We start from the raw sequence: 20,964 nt of genomic DNA, 5'->3' as shown, positions 1-20,964 counted from the left end.
TCGAGAGGTACCATCAAAATCTACCCGCTCTTGCTCTGACTGCCTTTCGACTATCGAAAGACTGTCAGAGCGAGAGGGTTTTCTCGCCAGGCAGCAAGCGCAATTGCTAGAGCCCGCAGATCATCTACTAGGCGAGTGTACCAATCGAAGTGGGAAGTTTTCAGAAACTGGTGCAGGTCGAAGAAGCTGTCCTCTTCCAGTACCTCTGTGACCGAAATTGCGGATTTCTTTCTGTTTCTTAGAGAAAAGTCGCTATCTCGGTACCGACTATTAAGGGGTACAGGAGTATGCTGTCAGCAGTCTTTAGAAACAAGGGATTAGATCTAACGAATGATAAGGATTTGCACGACCTCATTCGTTCCTTCGAAACATCAAAGTCACTTGAACCTAAGGTTCCAAGCTGGAACTTAGATGTGGTTCTTAAATTTCTATCCTCAGAAGAATTCGAACCACACACTGCTTCTTTTCGTAACATCACTAGAAAGTGTTTGTTTCTGTTGGCTCTTGCAACGGCAAAAAGGGTCAGCGAATTGCACGCCCTTGAATCAAGAGTTGGCTTCAAAGGAGACTCTGCAATTTGTTCATTTCAGTCTCTCTTTCTTGCCAAAACGAAAAACCCTTCGAATCCCTGGCCCAGGAGTTTCGAAGTGAAAGGACTTTCTAGTTTGGTGGGCAGAGAGGCAGAAAGATCCCTTTGCCCAGTTAGAGCTCTAAAATTTATCTGGACAGGAAGAAGCAGTTGGGGGGTTCGCAAAAAGGTCTTTGGTGCTCAGTAAAAGACCCCAAGAGAGCAATGTCCAAGAACGCCTTAGCCTTCTTTGTTAGAAGTGTCATTTTGGAAGCTCATAAGAATTGTTCAGATGATTCTTTTAATCTTTTAAGAGTGAGAGCCCACGAAGTTAGGGCAATCGCAACCTCTGTGGCGTTCCAAAGAAATATGTCACTCAAAAACATTTTGGACGCAACTTATTGGAGATGCAACTCCGTGTTTGCATCCCATTATTTAAAAGACGTGCGAGTTATGTATGAGAAATGTTTTTCTTTAGGTCCGTTTGTGTCAGCACAGACGGTTCTGGGTAAAGGAGAAAGCACCAATCCTTAAATTGTGTACGTAACCCTCTTGCCGGATGTGTTCTCGTGTTTTCGGTGTATGGGAGTGTCAGTTGTCGCACAAGCGGCCTTCACTTCGCTTCATTTGAAAATCGAGTGACATCTGACTATTAGAGGGGTACAAAATTTTTATTTTTGTATGTATGAATTTCGAGTTTGTGGTTGTTTGCTAAGAGTTTGGGGATAACTCTGGGCAATCTTAGAGCTAACACGGGTTAGGATCGGGTGATCGGGATTGGTTGTGTGCTCCTTAAATAAATGCGTGTTGTCATATAAGATGTTGCTCCCATTGACAAACGCCAGTTAGGTTCTGTCGAGTAAGTGGAAGAGACCCCATCGACAGATCCACAAGAACTCTTGGCCACAGATCACTATCTCGCTAAGGCTCTTGAGATGAAGCAGACTCCTGGGCGGTAGCCACGAAGTCTTCCATCTAAGAAGGTAGGAACTAAGGTTTATTTATACCTACAACATATGTTGTTTACCTGTCTAGTCAGTTAGTTAGCTGTCTCTTGCCCTCCACCAAAGGGTGTCAATCAGCTATGTATATATCTGACAGGTAAGTTGAATGTATGAAAATGACATTGTTATGATACAATAAAGTTTCATACATACTTACCTGGCAGATATATACAATTGAAGACCCACCCAGCCTCCCCGCAGGAGACAGGTGGAAGAGAGAATCTGATTAGAAAACGGGAATAGTTCCTAGTCCTGCCACCCAGAGCAGGGCGGTAGATCACCTGACCTACCTGTAGCGAGTGCCGCGAAATTTGAATTTCTGTCGGGGACGACGGAGTCGATAGCTATGTATATATCTGCCAGGTAAGTATGTATGAAACTTTATTGTATCATAACAATGTCATTTTTATAGTTTTCCTTAAATTTTTTATGTGTTTTCGTAAAGTTAAGTGTACGTACGTACGTACGTTATCTGCCGTTTGTCCTCCTCCTCCTGCCGCCACTTTTGGAGATAGCCTCACTCGAAAGGTAAGCTTCGACATTTTACATTACAGTAATAATATTTCTTGTACACTAATTATACACTTTATTTACAGGTTTGGATTTTTATTCTTAATTTAGGTATTGAATGGTCCAAATTGTTGTAGTATTTCATTGTTTATAGGTCAATTTAGCTTTATTATGAAATTTAATGGGGTGTTTTTGGAGGGCTTGGAACAGATTAGCCATTTTACATGTAAAATGTGTTCCAAGATACGAAAAACTCATTATACGAAGGCCGCCTCGGAACGGATTAATTTCGTATCTCGAGGTACTATTGTATATACAAGCAGAAGGGAGATGTCATATTGGAAGTTTTTGAGATTTATCAAAAGCTGGATGAGAGATTAAGAAAGATTGTAAAGATTGGGAAACAGCAAAATGGATTCATGAGGGGAAGAGGGATGGTAGATGCCATCTTCATAGTAAGACAGTTACCAGAAAAGAGGTTAGAGGGAAACCAGGAGCTCTATTGTACATTTATAGACCTGAAGAAAGCATATGATAGAATCCCAAGAGAAGTGATGTTCTGGTGTTGGAGGAAGAGGAAAGTCCCAGAAAAGTTGGTTAGGCTTGGTCGAGATGATAACAGCAGTTGGGGAAATAGAAAACTTTGAAGTTAGTGTTGGGTTACACCAGGGGTCAGCATTAAACACATTTTTGTTTGTGCTGGTCATGGATGTGTTAACCCTCTCGTGATCTGATGACACTTAGTGCATCAATAAATTTTTTTCCGTAAGTGCACAGATGACGTGCCGGGCGTATCATATGCAAGTTATTTTCGGGAAAAATTCACGAAAAAAAATCCATCAGTCATAGAAAGCGTAGTTAACACCATTGGGTCGACAGATGATGAACCTCGAAGAAAACGCAAACCTGACGCCACTAGCTGACTTAGCTGCGATACAAAACATCAACATAAGTAGGTTGGAAAATCTGAAAATTGCGCTCTGTAAAAAATTAGCATTTTTCAATCAATTACAGCTCATTAGCAAACACATTTATAGCAAAATTATTTCTTCCAAATGAAAGATCAAACATTTCTACACAATATAGATATAAAACAAACTCCCCAAACCTAATTATTATAATTTTCATGATTATTTCCAAAAAATATTTTCTATTTTTCTTAAAAATTTCACGTTCATCTCATCGTTTTTATTATTTCTAAGCCTTGTGAAGATGTTCTGATGGCTTTAGGAAATAATTCAATCATTTGCCAACATAATAACACTAGCCAGAAGCATATATCAGTTATAGTTCAGACGTACCGAATTTTACCAAAAAACTTTTCCATGCTCATGTTTTTTCCATCCCGGGGGGAAAAGTCATGTACCTTACACCCTTATATTTTCGGCCTGTGTGCAAGAGGGTTAAGTGAAGAGATCAAGAATGAAGAGCTGTAGGAGCTGTACGCCGATGATGTGGTATGTTGATTACTGCCGAAAATGAGAAAGACCTTCAGAGAAGGGTTGGAGACTGGCAGGAGTCCTTAAGTGAGGGGTGGCTTAAAGGTGAATGTGAATAATGTGAATAAAATGGATTTTGGTGAGCAGTAGGGAAGATAGAGGCAGAATAGTAATGCAAGAAGAAAATAGCTTGATTATAAAACAGGTGGAAAAGTCTTAGTACGTACTTAGGATCTACTTTAATCCAAGAGGGAGGATGTGAGGGTGAAGTTGAGAGTGGATAAAAGCTGCATGGGGGGAGTGGAGAGAAGTAGCTGGAGTAGTATGTGAGAAGAAAATACCAATCAAGCTAAAAGTCTAGGTCTATAGCAGTGTTAATGTATGGATTAGAAACATGGGTTCTAAGAAGAAAAGAGGTTGTAAATCTTGAGATAACAGAGATGAGACTGCTAAGGTGGATTATGGGAATATCACTGCTTGAGGGATTGGAAAATAACAAAATAAGAAGAAGGGAAGGCTTAGTAAAGATTACAGAGGTAATAAGAGAGTCACGATTGTGGTGGTATGGGCGTGTGCTGAGGATGGATGACGAGGAGGGAGTGAAGAGGGCTTGGAATGAACCTGTTAGAGGAAGAAGATTGAGAGGGAGACAGAGAATTCGATGGCGAGATAAAGTGAATGAAGATACGGAGAAAAGGGGTTTGGTGGAGGATGATGCCTTTGATAGAAGGCAGTGGAGAAGGCGCATCAGGCAACAAACCCCTTAATGTGGGAAAGAAGAAGACCAAAAGGGAAGAGAAGCAATTGAAATAGTGGATGGCAAGGTTATGGAATAGAGACCAGTGCATATCATACAATAACTCCCATGGGTTTCCTTTTCTACACTTTCTTGTAACTTTTTCAATTACTAGAATAGAAAATAAAATTCTCGGTGATGATCCATGGTTGACCCAACATTAGCTTCAGTTTTCTGATATACCTACACTATCTTCTCTAGACCTTGTGTAGTAGCATAGCAACATCAGTTTTACTATCTTTTTTTTTTCTCTTCAATAAGGTGTCTGCAGCTGCTTTATTGGAAATATCATTGACCCCAGTCTCACCTGTAAGGGCCACTCATTTCCAGCTGTTTTATTAATTCTGTGGCTGTTTTAAACTTTGATGATATCTTCTGCACATTACACATAAGTTTTTATAGTAATGTAGGTTGATTATTTTTTTTTTTTTTTTTCAGGAATACAAGTGTTGCAGAGAGCCAACGTAAAATTACAGTATCTGCTAGCCTTGCCGATTCAGCAGATTTAAGAGTAATTTTATCTGTCCTGTATACAATTGTTGAGACTCTGAGAGTATCAGGTGATGAGGACACAGAAGCACAAACTCAGACAAGGTATGTAAATATTTTTTGTGTAGAATGTGTTGTGATACTCCCTTTAAAAGAAATTCTGTGAAAGTGCATTAATTTTGGTGAACGGTGTGTAACTAATTATCAATACGTACAGTGTTCCCCCCATATTCGCGGGGAATGTGTTAAAACCTGCGAATAGTTAGAACACCACTAAAAATGCTTATAACCGCCTATCTTGAAAGTTCAGATACCATATGTATACCTTAAATAACATCCTACTTCAAATATACCTAAAATTACTAACCTATTACTGTATTAATCTTTGAGGTTATGTTATTAATATCATTTCAAAGTCGTCTTAAACATTTTACCATAAAAAATGTATACATACTGCCAGTAATACACACACACACACACACACAAAGAGAGAGAGAGAGAGAGAGAGAGAGAGAGAGAGAGAGAGAGAGAGAGAGAGAGAGAGAGAGAGAGAGAGACCATTGAATGGTAACATCCTATATCTGACCATCAAGAGTGAAATCATGAATTACTCCTGAGACAGAGAGAATAATAATGGAGAGAGAGAGAGAGAATAACTCCTAGACCCCGATTCCTTCCCCTTCTCCAATATGTATATCAAACTGTCATTTACTCCCCCGCCCTCCTTCCCCCAAATGGATACAAAGACTGGGAATTGCTGTTTTTTTTGTATTAATCTTATCAATATTTGAAAATTAGTTATAAGGTAAATTATTTACTTATATTACAAAACAAATAAATGAGAGAGAGAGAGAGAGAGAGAGAGAGAGAGAGAGAGAGAGAGAGAGAGAGAGAGAGAGAGAGAGGTTATTGTTTAAGCTCATTAAACTTAATGTTATTGGAAAACTAGTACTGTCTATTATTATTTCACCACAAAATTTAGTAATGCCCGTAATATACAGTATACATAACTTCCATGCCAAACAGAGGGCGAGAGTTACCACTATGACATGCGTATCTTGTGGAGAGAGAGAGAGAGAGAGAGAGAGAGAGAGAGAGAGAGAGAGAGAGAGAGAGAGAGAGAGAGAGAGTTATCCTTATTTAAAAGAGTGAAATGGATAGATTAATGTATTTCTTTAAAATACTATCACATATGAATTTTGAAATTAGTTATATTATTATTATTATTATGTGAAAATATACACATGTACCATAGAAATTCTCTCATCTCAGTAAAAGAGAGAGAGAGAGAGAGTGAGATCCGTATTTGAAAGAGTGGAATGGAAAGGTGATTGTGGTATTTCTTTAAAATATTATCACTTATGATTTTTGTAATTACAGTTATATTATTATTATTTGAAAATATTAATAAACATATTGTACATACAGGTACTATAAAAATCTCTTGTCTCAGTAAAGAGAGAGAGAGAGAGAGAGAGAGAGAGAGAGAGAGAGAGAGAGAGAGAGAGAGAGAGAGAGAGAGAGAGAGTTATCCTTATTTTGAAAGAGTGAACTGGAAATATTATTGCAGTATTTCTGTAAAATACTATCACATATGATATTTGTAATTACAATCATTATTATCATTATTATTATCATTTGAAAATATTAATAAACATATTATACATACACGTACTATAAAAATCTCAAATCTCAGTATAGAGAGAGAGAGAGAGAGAGAGAGAGAGAGAGAGAGAGAGAGAGAGAGAGAGAGAGAGAGAGAGAGAAACACACTCCCTCCCCTCCAGTCACATTACGTGATATATTTGACAGCTGTTGGACCTCAATTTGGTACCTGGAGTTCAAAAGAAAGATGCGTGAGACTGGGAGTTCCTTCATTCTTACATAATTTTCTAATTTATAAACTAAAATCTTACTAATTCACTATAGTATTTTCTTTAATGAATTGATTGCTCTTTACATTTATATTATTTGAAAATTAGTAAATTATTTATTTATCATACAGAAAACATACATCTCTGTAAGAAAGAGAGAGAATTACTATTGCTATTATGTGATATCATTTAATCTTATTAAACTTATTAATATAGTATTGATCAATATTAATATTTTAAAATTAGTAAATCATTTTTGTATCATAAAAATGTATTTAGTCATGAAAATAAAATTAAAATACACTATTTTGGGATTATTTATCATCCCACAAATAATGGGTAGATAAGGTCCAGAGAGAAATCCACGAATCCGGAAATTTTGCCTGAATCTTGGGTTTTTATTTCTCCTAATATTTTATTTTAATAATGAAGCTGTAATTTATTTGGTATGAATTTATGTGTATATAAATTATTCTTTTTGGCCATCCCTAGAAGGAATAAGAATTGTAGCTAATTCTTTTTAACTAATCTTCAGTAAGAGTCTGGTGTAAAGTCTAAAATTATCTCTCCAATCTCCGATGACTTGATTTTCTCAAAGGCATCAAGGAATTGTTTTTGCTGCAAAACTTTCATGTAACAAGAGTGCCTTCTAAAAAAATGTGCAAATAAATATTTTTGGTGTTTTCTGCAAATTTTTATTATGGATTTATTATTATTATTATTAGGTAAACAAGAAAATATAAAATCCAATTTTACTCCTCTTGAAGCCATACTGATGTTAGGGAAAAAACCTTTGGAATCACTGTTTTAGATTTATTTGTGCAGGCCTAGTGAATTAAGTCAGCCATAGAAATGTCTTCTTTTATAGGTTTCAGAGTCCCATCACCTTGAGCTGTCTAGGCTTATAACACCTTTTTTCAGTTGGAATGAGTTGTAAAAGTCACATGACATGGCCATGAAATATGTATACTACGTAGTAATATGGATTGAAGCCATGTGACATTATAAGGGCTCTTGAGCTACTGGAATCTTTTAATTCGGTTCAAATCCAAAATTCCTTCAAATTTTGTTTGACGTAATCAGCATGGAAGATTTCCATTTTCACCAATATTTACTGCTCTTACAAATAGGAAAAGGCATCATAGCAGGAAGCAGGAAGTGAGCTGTATATCTGAAGCTAATAGTTGAAGCTGAGGAAACATTTTCCACCCATTACTGCTTGGACCAGAGTGATCTCTCATAGACACAGGATGTGCTTCAGAATGAAGTGGTAGAGGACCCTCACTTTCAGGATTTTACAACTGACTGTTTGTGGTCCCGAAGGCCTCATGGGGTTGGAGGCCTGTTCTAGATGTCGGCAATAAATTTGTTTGTATTAAAAGCCAAATTCAAAATGGAGACGAATGAGACGGTCTTATAATCCATTCGTCAAGGAGACTGGATGATCTTGATTGATATGGAAGGTGCATACTTCCATACTCCTGTCCACCAGAACTCAAGAAAGTTTCTAAGGTTCTTCTTCCAGAACAAGATCTATCAATTCAGAACTCTGTACTTCAGCCTGTCCACAGCTTCCCAGGTGTTTACCCGCGTTTTAGTTCCCATAGCAAAGTGGCTACTCTTAGTATAATGATTTCCCTCTACTTACTTGGATGACTCGCTTATTTGCTCCCATACAGAAATAAAATGTTGGAGGACCTATAGAAAACCTTTCTTTTAGCCCAAGATCTAGCCTTCTTATAAATCTACAGAAATTGCAATTAGGCCTTTGTCAAGAGATATAGCAATAGATATAGTAATATTTAGGTTAGGCGACTACCCTGCAACCACTGGGGAAACACAGAACCAACCTAGTAAACTAGACAGTTGTATTCTGCCATGGATGACCATAAACAAATGTATTCTGCCATGGATAACCGTAACATTTGTTTACAATAGCTGCAGAATTTGAATCTGGTAGAATCTTTGCAATTGAGGTCTCAGGCATTTGGTAAAGTACTCTTACCTAAGGTAGCTGTTTTGGCATTGATTATATAATTAGCTATTATCAGGAATCCAGTATGTATTTCGATTTTGTCTTGCTTTTGTCACAACTTAAGCTCTGGCTTTATTTATGGTTGTAGCCATCACGTCTGATTCCAATACACAAAGTGTAAGGTATTGCAGCACTAGGCTAATCAAAACTTGTTATGACCCGCAATCTGTTTGCGTTAGTTGTAGGGGTCAGAATTGTTTGTAGCAGTTAATATGTAACGAATGTGGGAATTGGAGAGATAAAGTGTGGAGACTTTAAAGACTCATAGGGAAAAGCTTGATAGAGATAAAAAGAGAAAAGCTGCTGTTAGAGCTAAGGGTAAGCAGTCCTTCGCTAGTCAGGCTGACAGTGATATTTCTATTTCTCTTCTTCTGTTACACCCTTTCCCTTTTCTCAAGCTGTACAACCTGATCCTAACCCTTGCTCCCGGTCCTGTTGCCAGCCTCAAATGGCGAGTAGACCAAAAATTTTCTATGATGTTACAGGCCATGGAACAATTTGGGGCTTCAGTCAAACTTCTCATGGACAAGGTAGGTAAAATTGATGAAAGCGTTATTGCAAGTGCTAGTGCAGTGGAGGAGGTGGCTGCTCGTCCCACTGATTCTCATAGGCAAAGATCCCTTTCATGCGCCTTTAAACCTGAGAGGAGTACACTGGTAGCTCAAGGGGGATTGGTTGGGATCTGCCCATGGGTAGTTGCCCCTCAGTCAATCCTGTCGTAGTATCCCAGGTATCGACAGAGCTCCACTGGAAAGGTGTGTCTATGGAAGTATCTTGTCTTTTTCTTGAGTGTGTCTAGTTCAGAGGAATCTTCACCCAGGCGCCATTTTCGCTTTATGGATGAATCTTGTCCATTGAAAAGATGAGTAAGGAAGGATTTGCTTTCTCCTGTATCTTCCAAGAAGGCTTGTGATCTCCCTACTGAGCAACACCATTCTTGTAGTGTCTGGGTCAGTCCTGAGCATTTTTCCCTGGAAGTTCTTGTTGGGGAAGGACGGTCTGCTCCAGAAAAGCCTCCATCCAGGAGGCATTTTTCCTTCTCTAGTAAACCTGCTTTAGAATGATCTAGTGTCGTACCCATGGGTGTTCCTACACCAAGAACAGTATCTGAGTGGCCCTTGGCGTCATGTACCCCTCTTGCTCCTCACTCGTCAGTCGTACATTCAGTCTCCGAGTCTGTGGAGGCTCAGAGTAATGTGTTTATCTGCCTTAGAAGGGGTTCATGTATCAGTGTCAGCTTATCCAGTATCTGCTGAAAGTTCTAGGCATGTGAAGTGCCATGCATCTGAGTCTGTTGGCGTCTGTGCATTTATTGCCTTCTGATCACCTGGAGATTCAAAGCTCCCGCTGGCACCCGCTGGCACCCATTGGCGCATATTCCCTCTTCATTCCAACTGTCTCATGAGCACCCGTCATTGACAGACCGCCCATCACCACAGAAGCACTTGCTACTGCAAGAGCTCCCTTTGGTGCTCAAGTCTCCAATAGCACCTGATTGTCCATTGGCGCCACAGCACCCATCGACGCTTCAGCTTCCGTTAGCATATAAACTTCCTTCAGTGAGTTTCTCATTTGTTCCTCAGTTGCCAGGACTTGCAACTCCTGCACTGCCTTCACATCCTTCAGGAATTCATACTTCATCTTCTGTTGATCCTTTAGTGGTGGATATCCAAAGGAAACTTGATAGTATTTTGGGTTTGTTTTAGAAAACTCCAGCACCTGCTCAACTCCCTTCCAACTTGTCTCCTGCCTTTTTTTGAAGAAGTAGTAGTATTAGAAGAGGAAGTGGATAAGGATACTCCTCCTACAGCCTCTTTGTTTCAATATTTGCTAGCAAATTTCCTTAGTTTCGTTTTGCCAGCAGCTCTGGCTTCCCCAGCTTCTATTTACCAGATGGATAACCAGGTAGAGGGCACCTCTAAGTTTCCAGAGTTGGTTTTTTCCGTATCAGCCAAGAAGGCTTTGAATGAAATGGACTTGTGGCTCTCAGAGAAGAGATAGCAAGGGAGAGTCAACTTTTGTTTCCCTCCTTCTAAGCCGCCTACTAGGAGACATCGTTCGCACGAGACTGGAAGCTCTTGCCCTGGGAGTTTCTGCCTCCGTCCAGGGTGACCTCTCCGGTTTTATTGTCTTCTCTAGGTCAGCTTTCAACTCAGCCAAAATTATGTTTTCGACTTCAGAACTAGATCATCTTCCGAAAAACATTTTCCATGTTTTGGAAGTTATGAGCTTTCTGGACTGGTGTGTATGAGCATTAGCTTGCAAGATAGGACTGTGCTGCCATCTCAGAGGACTCAGTATGTGACTTGCTTGGAATTATATCCTACCTTGATAAGGGCATTACGGATGGGTGTGGTCCCCAAGGCCTCAGGGAGCTGGAGACCAATTCTGCACATGAGCTCCTTGAACTTGTTCATGTTAAAGACCAAGTTCAAAATGGAAATTAATCAGAAATATTGTCCTTAATTTGTCAAGAAGACTGGATGATCTCAATTGATATGGAGGACACTTAGTTCCTTATCCCTATTCACCCAGACTCGAGAAAATTCCTGAGATTCGTTTTCCAGAACAGAATTTACCAGTTCAGAGCTCTGTGCTTCGGCCTTTCCACAGCTCCCCAGGTGTTTACCTGTGTCCTAGCCCCCATGACAAAGTGGCTACACCTAGTAGGTGAGGATCACTCTCTTCCTGGACAACTGGCTTGTTCGCTCTCAAAGCTGAAATGTACAAAGGACCTGCTGAAAACTTTGGCATTAGCATAAGATCTGGGTCTTCTGATAAATTTAAGGAAGTCTCAATTAGTCCCATGTCAAGAGATAGTATATTTGGGGGTGAGGAGCAACTCTAGCTTTTCAGGCTTTTCTCTCTCTTCAGTCTTGTTTGGTGAAGGATTGGATGAGCCTTTTAGGGACTCATCCAGTGAACAATTTGTAACTCTGGGTTGGTTGCGCATGAGAAACCTGCAATTATTCCTCAGAATCAACTGAAATTGGAAGAAGCACTCAGATTCGTTTGTATTCCCAATAACAGCAGAAATGAGGAGGACTTGTATGGTGGAATGCAAGAGCAAGACTTTTTGAAGGGAAATCTCTCCTTCCTCTGATGCCCGACCTAGTGTTTTATTCAGACGCCTCGGACCTAGGTTGGGGAGCTCTCCTGGGGGACAAGGAAGTCTCAGGAGTTTGGACTGGAACAAAAGAGGTGGCACATAAATATAAAGGAATTGGTAGCCATCCACTGGGGATTGAAAGCCTTCTCTACAGAGATCAGCAACAAAGTAATAACAGTCGACTTAGACAACACAACAGCTCTGTCCTATATAAGAAAATGGGGGAACACTCATTCACTCTGTGTGAGGCAGCAAGAGCCCTGCTCTTATAGGCGCATCAGAACCGTACATTGATTTTAACAAGGTTTATTCAAGGCAAACTCAAATGTGTTGGCAGACAAACTAGTTGCTGAAAGCAAGTTCTTGCCACAGAGTAGATGTTAGATCCTCTAGTGTGTCTCGATCTTTGGAAGGTGTTGGGCAAACCGGTACTGGACCTATTTGCCACAGCCAAGAATCATCTCCTCCCCCTTTACTGCTCACCAGCCCCAGATCCTCTCGCATGGGCAACAGAAGTGGTGTCAATAAACTGATCAGACAAGGACCTGTATGTCTTTCTTCTATTCAGGATGGTGAGAGAGGTCACCAACAAGTTCAAATTTCATCAAAACCTCACAATGATGCTAATTGCTCCATACTTGCTGGCTCAGGAATGGTTTTCAGATCTCTTGGAATTACTCACGGACTTTCCAAGAATGTTACCACAAAAGATCAGTCTGCTCAGACCACCCCATTTTAGACGGTATCACCAAGGACTGTCCACTCTCATTCTGACAGCATTCAGAATGTCAGGAGAGACTTTCAAGCTATTGCACAATGCAGAAGACGATCATCCAGTAATGTATATCGAACAAAGTGGGCAGTGTTTCAGTCGTGGTGTAGGAGAAATAACACTTCTTCTACTCAGACATCCATAGTAGTAATCGAGGATTTTTTTTGCTATATTTGAGGCCCTTGAGGGGCTTGTCTACATCCACTATTAAAGGATACAAGGCAATGCTGAATTCTGTGTTTAAACATAGGAGTATTGACCTCACTGCCAACAAAGACCTTTCAGATCTCATAAGAGCTTATGACACAACAAAGCACGAGGAAGAGTAAAGCTTTATCTTGGATCCTGGATGTGGTAGTACTTAAATAGCTTGAGAGCCATGTTTTGAGCCTCTTATTTCTGCATCTTTCAGAGACCTCATAAGAAAAACTTTATTTTTAATTGCATTATCCATTGCCAAAAGAGTAAGTGAACTGCATGCAGTGGATAAATAGGTTGGCTTTTCCCAAGGTAATGCTGTATGTTCATTTTTTCTAGGTTTCCTATCAAAATACAAGTTGCGTTCCGAACCATGGCCTCATTCCTTTACAATTAGTAATCTTTCAGAGATTTAATAGGCCCAGGAGAAGAGGAAAGGACCTTATGTCCAGCCAGATTCTTAAAGTGTAACCATCATCATGCGTAGATTTGTTGTAATTCTGATCACCTGTGGTGTTCAGTTAAAAACCCATCACGGCCCCTTTCTAAAAACGCATTGGCATTTTTTCTAAGGGAACTCATAGTGGAAGTTCACTCACAGATTAATGATTCCGACCTAAATACTGTGAAAGTGAAAGCTCATGAAGTTAGAGCTGTCACTACTTCTCTCTCTTTTAAACATAACCTTTCTCTGGCATCAATAGTTCAAGCGGCATATTGGAAATGCAAGTCAGTGTTTGCGTCCCATTACTTGCACGATATTGAGACTGTTTACGAAAATTTTTAGAAGCTGGCACAGTGTTGGGTGAGGGTGTATAGTAAGTCTTTTCTTTCTAGCCTTTGTTTTTTTTTTGCCTTGATGAAGGTTGCCTAGTTACAAGGGAAGCGAGGGTGTTGGAGACTACATATTTACTCTTGTATTTTTTGTGTTTTGGTATTGAGCCTTGGGCAGGGACATTGTATTGTGTATCCTTGCTTGCCATGGACTTGCCTTAGCTGCAATGGATCCCACGGTAGTAGAAGACGACCCTTGGCTATACTACCACATCTCTAATAGTTAAGATGAGTGCCATCCAGAGGAAGTAATTATTTGTTCAGCAGCTCCCAACAGATAAGGAACAAAGCGATTTGTAAATTTGTACAGTAGTACCTCAGGATACGAAATTAATCCGTTCCGAAGCGGCCTTCGTAACCTGATTTTTTCGTATCTTGAACCACATTTTATATGTAAATTGCCTAATTCATTCCAAGCCCTACAAAAACACCCCAGTAAATTTCATAAAGCTAAATTGACCAATAAACAATGAAATACAACAATTTGGACCATTCAATACCTAACCAAACTGTGATTACCTGTAAGTTTATTAGTGTACAGGGTACAAGAAATACTGTACGTACATGTACGTACATATGTAGTAAAATGTGGAACCTTACCTTTCAAGTGAGGCGATCTCTGAAAGTGGCGACAGAGGAGGAGGACAAATGGCAGAAAACATGAACCCTTTACGAAACACATTAACAAATGGCAGAAAACATTAACACTTCTTGATTATCTCCATCTTTGTTCTCCATAGAAAGCATCCTCTTCTTTCCGTGAACTTCAGCAACATTCTTGGGACCCATGGCTAATAATGTAAGTAATTAAGTTCACACACAACACGATAAAGTAACTTGCAGTACAACGAAAGCGAAATCACTGACACGAATTACGGTTAACAAATGAAATACGTATATGTGAACGAACAGTGTTTACGATAATGCTGCCGCAAAAAATGGTCAAGGAACGCCTTTACATAGAGGCATGATGCTGACCAATAGGAGAGCAGGATCTTATGGCGGTGACTAGCAGCAGGAACCGGCGGCGCGCGAGTTTTAAAACTGTTCTCGGTCGTCCAGGCGAATCTCAAGACTACAGTAACACCCTTTCGTAACCTGAATTATTTTCGTATGTTGAGGTTCCACTGTATATCCATAAAACCCATCTCCTGCAATATGGGATTCAACTATGTAATCACTTGGTAAGTTGCATGCATAAAAAGGATTTATTTTTATGATAAAATGAAATTTTATGGATACATATTCACCAAGTGATTACAGAGTCAGAGCCCTCCCTCCTCCCATTGAAGTAACGAGTTTAAAACAACTGTCTTGTTTACTGGGTTGTTCTATGCTTCACCGGTGGTGGTGGGGTAGCCACCTAACCAAAACAAAATGGTGCTACCGCAAATTTCAAATTCTAGCTGCCGCAGATAGTGAAACTATGGCAATGTAATTACGTGGTAAGTTTACATAAAATTTCATTTTATCAGTAGAATATCATATTTTTTTACATGTTTACTTCTCAAGCATAGAAAGATTTAATGTATACATTGCAATTACCATTTCTTTATTGTTTGTGTTTTTACTGTAATAAGAAATAGCAATGGATTTGAGAGAGAAAGAGAGAGAGACTAAAATTTTTTTTTATATTTCAAATTACTGTACATTTCCAGTTGGTTATTTTACAGTATGTATTGTGAATTTGTGAACTAGTATCTTACACATTGTATCATACAGTATTTCATACAGAAAGTCAAATGGTCATATTTTACAGTGATTAATGTGCGTCTGGGAACTATAGGTTGGTTTCCCCTCTCCTGCCACTATATTTGTAGCTGTTTGTGATGTCATTGCCATTTGGGACAATACCAGGTGCATGGCTGATTTTGAAAATGGTGCTTATGAGTAAATTCATGCTAAATCAAAATTATCTTATTAGAAAAATGTATCTCGCTAAACATTTGCCCATGTTAAATAACATTATGCATACCTATTGCTCACAAGGTGACTACCATGTAGGTTGTGACTGATATTTCTTTTATGAGGTTTGGTTTTACTGATTTTTTAGCATGTCATTTAAAACTAGGTTTGTTAATGGTGTGATAACCAATATTTGTGATGTGGAAATGTTGAACTTTGACCGAGCTTTGTGATAACAGAGAATTTGCAATCTGCCTCAGATGTAATTGCAATGTTTTCTTTGATGTTTCAAACACTTGCTTCTCAAGTAGATTGTCTACTTCTTATATACATGCCTGTGAAGAATTGGTTGTCTTTCAGGTTATGTTTCTGTGAAGAGTTGGGCCAGCCACAGGGTGAATCCAGTGAATTAGTTGCCATGACTCTTCTGGGGATTCGGTAAAAAAACAAGATTCTCTTCTGGTTAATTTTCCATTCAGCCACCACCTAAACTTCTTTTCCAATTAGGAAGGTCTTATTGTTACTTTGGAAGGTTTTGTTATCTTCACTTGGAGGAACACAGCATTTAGCCAACTTGAAAAGTAAGTTGTGATGTTAGCAGCATGAGTAGAAATATTTTGTAATTGTTTAAATCATGCAGTTCGCCGTGTATTGTCTGACAGATGGAGTTGGTATTGTAATTCAAGTTCATATGATATAGGAAGTGGACATCTATAAGCTTGCAGAGAGACATAGAGATGTGAATAGTTTATGTTAATATGAAAAAGCTATAAGTTTATTTGCTATTTTACATTAGAATTTGGCTTCATGAAGTCGAATGTACAGCCATTCTTTAATTCTCATGTAATTTCTTTATTGAAACATCGTACAGATGAAAAAACCTCACCATAATTATTAGATAAATACCTGGTAGAAAATGTCATTGCTTTATGGTACACATGAAAGTTACATGTTTGTCAGATGGTTTTTGTACATCTTTTACATTATGTTAACAGATGAATATCGAATAAAACATGGTTTGCCTCCCTGTGAAGAGGATACTCTGACAATAGCACGTACTATGAGAGCTTCATCACCACCAGCATCTGCAGCTGATCTTATAGAACAACAGAATAATCAAAAGAGACGACCATTAAGACGGGTGAGTGGTTAACTCAGGCTTGAACTGTGCTATACAATACTTTGTTTTTATACAGTAATACAGGCAGTCCCTGAGTTCTGTAACTGGCCAAGTGCCGATTACTGTAAATCATCGTTAAACAACCTCACAATAATTATGGTAATAAATGACATTTACAACGCTGTAAGTGCCAAACAGCGTTGATAAACCACTTACTGGCGCCAAATATCGCTTACCAACATCAATAAACTGCCTATCAGTGCTGAAAACTGCTTACAGGCAGCAAAAACCTGGTTAACGTCGTCATTACCCAAATGTTATAAAACCAAAATGCCATTAACTGATGCTGCCAATAACTAGGGACTGCCTGTACTATATGGTTTCCTCTTAAAGGGCTTCCTCTTATGATTTTGATAATATTGTACTTTTGTTTATTTGATGAACAAACTCTTCACTTTACAGTGAAACCTCAGTTTTCGTACATAATCCATTCCAGAACCTCCCATGAAAACTGAAACGCACGAAAACCGAAACAATAATTCCCATAAGGAATAATGTAAATACAATTAATTCATTCCAGACCCCCAAAAATATTAACAAAAATGCATTTTAGAGGGAATAAACAGTTTTACATACAGAAAACAATAAAATATAAATATAAGTGACTAAGAAATGACTGAATCAACATTTAACATCACTCTTACCTTTATGGAAAACACCTTTTAGCATATGGAAGATGGAGAGGAGTGGAGAGAGAGGAGGAGATGTTTGGAAGGGGAGTCTCCCTCCAGAAGGAGTTTAGGTATCAAGGACCTACTCTTCATTTTTGAGTTACTGGACCCGTCGCACAACAGAACTGTCCGGAGACATTTATTTCCGAGTTTCTTTAAAATTTGCCTAAAATTAAACATGGCATTGTCATTAAACATGCTGGAGACAGGAATTACAACTTTTGTTGGGATGATAACTCTCCCCAAATTTTTTTACATTCAACTTAGCAAACATGTTCTTAATCCCTGAAGTAGGCACATTATGTATGCCCATTTGTTTTCTCAATTTTTCAAACCAGCCTTTCCTGGCTATAAATTTACTAAGAGCAACCCTTGTTGTAGGCATTTTCTCACTGAGATTGTCATGCAACTTCCTTCAACACTATGCTACAATTCTTTCTTAAATTCTATAGTGTTTCTCGCCTTTTTTACACAAGGGTTAGCACTTGGAATTTCCTTGGCCCAACAAAATCAATGAACACAAAAGCAGAATGGGTCACGAAAGATGGGATGCTTTGTTTGGGCACTCAGTACAGGGGTCAGTCATGTGCTGGACCCTGGATGGAGCATATCCAAGTGTACGAAACCAAGGAAACGTACAATAACAGAGAAAAAATTTAGTTTAAAAAAAGTCTACAAAAAACCAAAATGTACAAAAACCAAGGTTTGACAGTATATTGCCAGTATGGTTGCTCAAAGCCAAACATTGACATCAGCGGAAGTGAAAAATTTTAAACAATTTTTGTTGCATGCCAAAGATGTATTCACATGTTAACTAGCTGTTTCAGTGTTGTAGTTGTTTCATAAATATATACGTATAAGGATGAAAGTAAAACTTCTTGAACAGATGTCTACAAAATGCATATAAAAATTACAAGATAGTACCTATCGAGCTAGTCAAGTAGAATCCTGTAAATTAAAATCTACTTCCTGTTCATTAAGCAGAATTGCTTTTCAAAACTAAATTTAGCTAATGAACAGGCTTGTCTGCAATGAAATTTACAGATGCTTTAATTCATGTGCACCTATATTTTGCCTTGTCCAAGTAAGTAAAATTAAGCTATTGTAATATATTTCTAGCAAGGCCTTATGAAACAGAGTAGCTTGGATGACAGTGTTGGAGAATTGGATCTTACAGCTGCAGCAGATGATGATGAGCAGCCAGCTAATGATCTGGATGAACCACCAGATCTACCTCAACCTCCCTCACCTCGTCCTGGAACACCTAATCTCGATAATACTACAAATAAAGGTGGGTCAATAATTATTTGAGATGAATCTTACCTACAGTTAAAGTTAGCTATATCTCCGCACCGATTAGGCGAGTCTGCATTCAAACAAAAAATCGAATGGCTGCCTAGATGACTGTATAGTTTACCTGTTCTCCACCAGGTGTGTTTCGAATGTTTTAGCTCTGGTCAGAATTCTCCTTGCTGCCATTTCTGTTAGGCAATTGTTGGTATTCTATGAAGTTTGGCTGTTTTAATCCTGTTTACGGTATTGTAATTTCATTTTCATAGGTTATCTTCCATCGAAGCAAAACCAATAACATCAGGCTATGTAGGAATGATTTTGGTGTTAAGCAGGATGTTGAAATTGGAAGTTGATCAACATTCAGTTTTTACTTGCAAGGGTACAGAGTGTGATCTTGGAACTGCTAGATGTGAAGAATGTAGGGAATTGTTCTGAGAAATTTATGCATGAACATATCGGATACAGTAGGGCCTCGATAATCGCGGGGGATAGGGCCCAGAACCCCCCGTGATAAGTAAATACCCGTGTTATCCTGGTAGCCCCCCCTCAAAAATTGCTTAAAACTGCCTACTTTAATATTTAACCCACCCAAGACCACTATTCCAATGTTTATAACTGACTGCTTTAATTCAAACACCAAATATGTCTTCAACTATCACCTTAAACTAAATTCAAGACAGTTTCAAAGTTATTTTACAACATTAGCTTAAAAATATATGTAGTGTATGTACTACTGTACATATGTAGCTTACTAGCCTATGGATTATAGCTAGAAGCCTGCATACACAGGTGCTATTACCTATTCACATGGGCCTCTTTTCTTTTACAAGGAAAGAGAGGTAAGAGAAATATCAAAATTATGTAAATCATGTGGGTAATCACCAATGATCTATGTTGATAAAGATGGCAACGATTTTGCAGTGCAATCAGACGAACAATAAAGATAATGCTACCAGCAGCATGCTGCGGAACATCTCTTCCCTTCTTCACAACACAGTTAATGTATTACACGTGATAACCTTCATCTGATGTTTAGGCTTTTTTCCCATAAGAGTAAAAGAATCGGGGCTTTTGGATGCCACATAATTAACTCGTTTATATGGGTAAAATTTAAAGAACCCGTCGAACACAACTTCAAGTTCACTCTCGTCGTGGTTCGGATATCATGTAAAGTCATTTGTCCTGTTGCTGAATAACCACTGGTTCCATGTAACGTAAAAATACCATACAAACAAACAAACCAAACCACAATATATCGAGAAATTAATTTCTAATCACCAGAAACAAATTTCTATTTCTCATAGAAAAATACAGTGAATACAGTATATATGGTCCATATAGAAATCTGCAAATACGTGAGTCCATGAATCTTGCGAATGCGAATAGAGGTCCTCTGTAATAAATATATAATGTGCAGATTGACTATTAGTCAAATGGTTGAAATCAATTGTTACTATTGTATGTAAACCAGAGGGGCAGATGTGAATCCTGGTCAGGGTGCATGTCTATATAAGTAAATATTTTGTCTTAATAGGTTTTTTTGATTTTAAAGAATATGAATAAGAATCAATGATAAAAGTTTTTCATATTATTGTGAAAACTTTCTTATGGCATTATAATGATTTTATGGGTTTAATTCTCTTATCTTGTTATTAATATGGCTTAGTTTTTCCAGACCTCTGAGTCTCAAGTAGACTCTTCTCAGGCTGGTTCTCAGGGATCAATCCTGAGAAGGGGGAAAAAAAAAAATTTAGACTTTATTTGAGAAACCTGTCTTATTTAAAAAATTTATGATGTTATGAATTGTAAAATCCCTGCTTTCAGCAAGAATATTTTTCATTTCTGAATTCCGTAGATAAATAGATCTTTGCTTGGTCCAATTTGGGCACTCAACAAGCAAATGCTGCACTGTCATGGGTGTTTGACATCTGTTACACTTCACTGGGTCAGCATTTGGTGTTGACATCAAGTGACCATGTGAGAATCTTGTGTCCTATACGGAGCCTTGTTTGCAATGTGTATTGTATCTCAACTGTGTTGTGTTAAAATTTTGATAATTTTCAGGTCTCCCATGGACTCCAAAGGTTAGACAAAAAGATATAGACTCATTTTTAGATTCTACTCGTGTAAAGTTTGTGGGATTTCAACTACAAGGAGATAGAACATCTTTAGCAGGATTGCCTCAACCAATTCATGAGGGAGTCAAAGTTCTCTCCAAGGTAATAGTATCTGACTATTTTATAACAAAGCAATGGGTATATATTTTATTATACCAAGACCTATTGTT

The 20,964-nt window shown here is 38.5% G+C and overlaps 1 protein-coding gene across 1 annotated transcript in view; it reads left to right on the top strand.

Annotated features, from left to right (window-relative positions):
• Window positions 1-20,964, top strand: part of LOC135216038 (striatin-interacting protein 1 homolog) — a 313,064-nt gene that overhangs the window by 60,133 nt on the left and 231,967 nt on the right. Inside the window, 5 exon segments of the mRNA XM_064250984.1 lie at window positions 4,756-4,911; window positions 15,894-16,114; window positions 16,529-16,674; window positions 18,504-18,675; window positions 20,742-20,896. Of these exon segments, the coding sequence (XP_064107054.1) occupies window positions 4,756-4,911; window positions 15,894-16,114; window positions 16,529-16,674; window positions 18,504-18,675; window positions 20,742-20,896 (850 nt within the window).

This window comes from Macrobrachium nipponense, chromosome 6 (genome assembly GCF_015104395.2).
Source record: "Macrobrachium nipponense isolate FS-2020 chromosome 6, ASM1510439v2, whole genome shotgun sequence".
Classification (NCBI taxonomy): Eukaryota; Metazoa; Arthropoda; class Malacostraca; order Decapoda; family Palaemonidae; genus Macrobrachium; species Macrobrachium nipponense.
The sequence above is the reverse complement of the archived record's forward strand: the minus strand, read 5'-3'. Positions and strand labels throughout refer to the sequence as shown.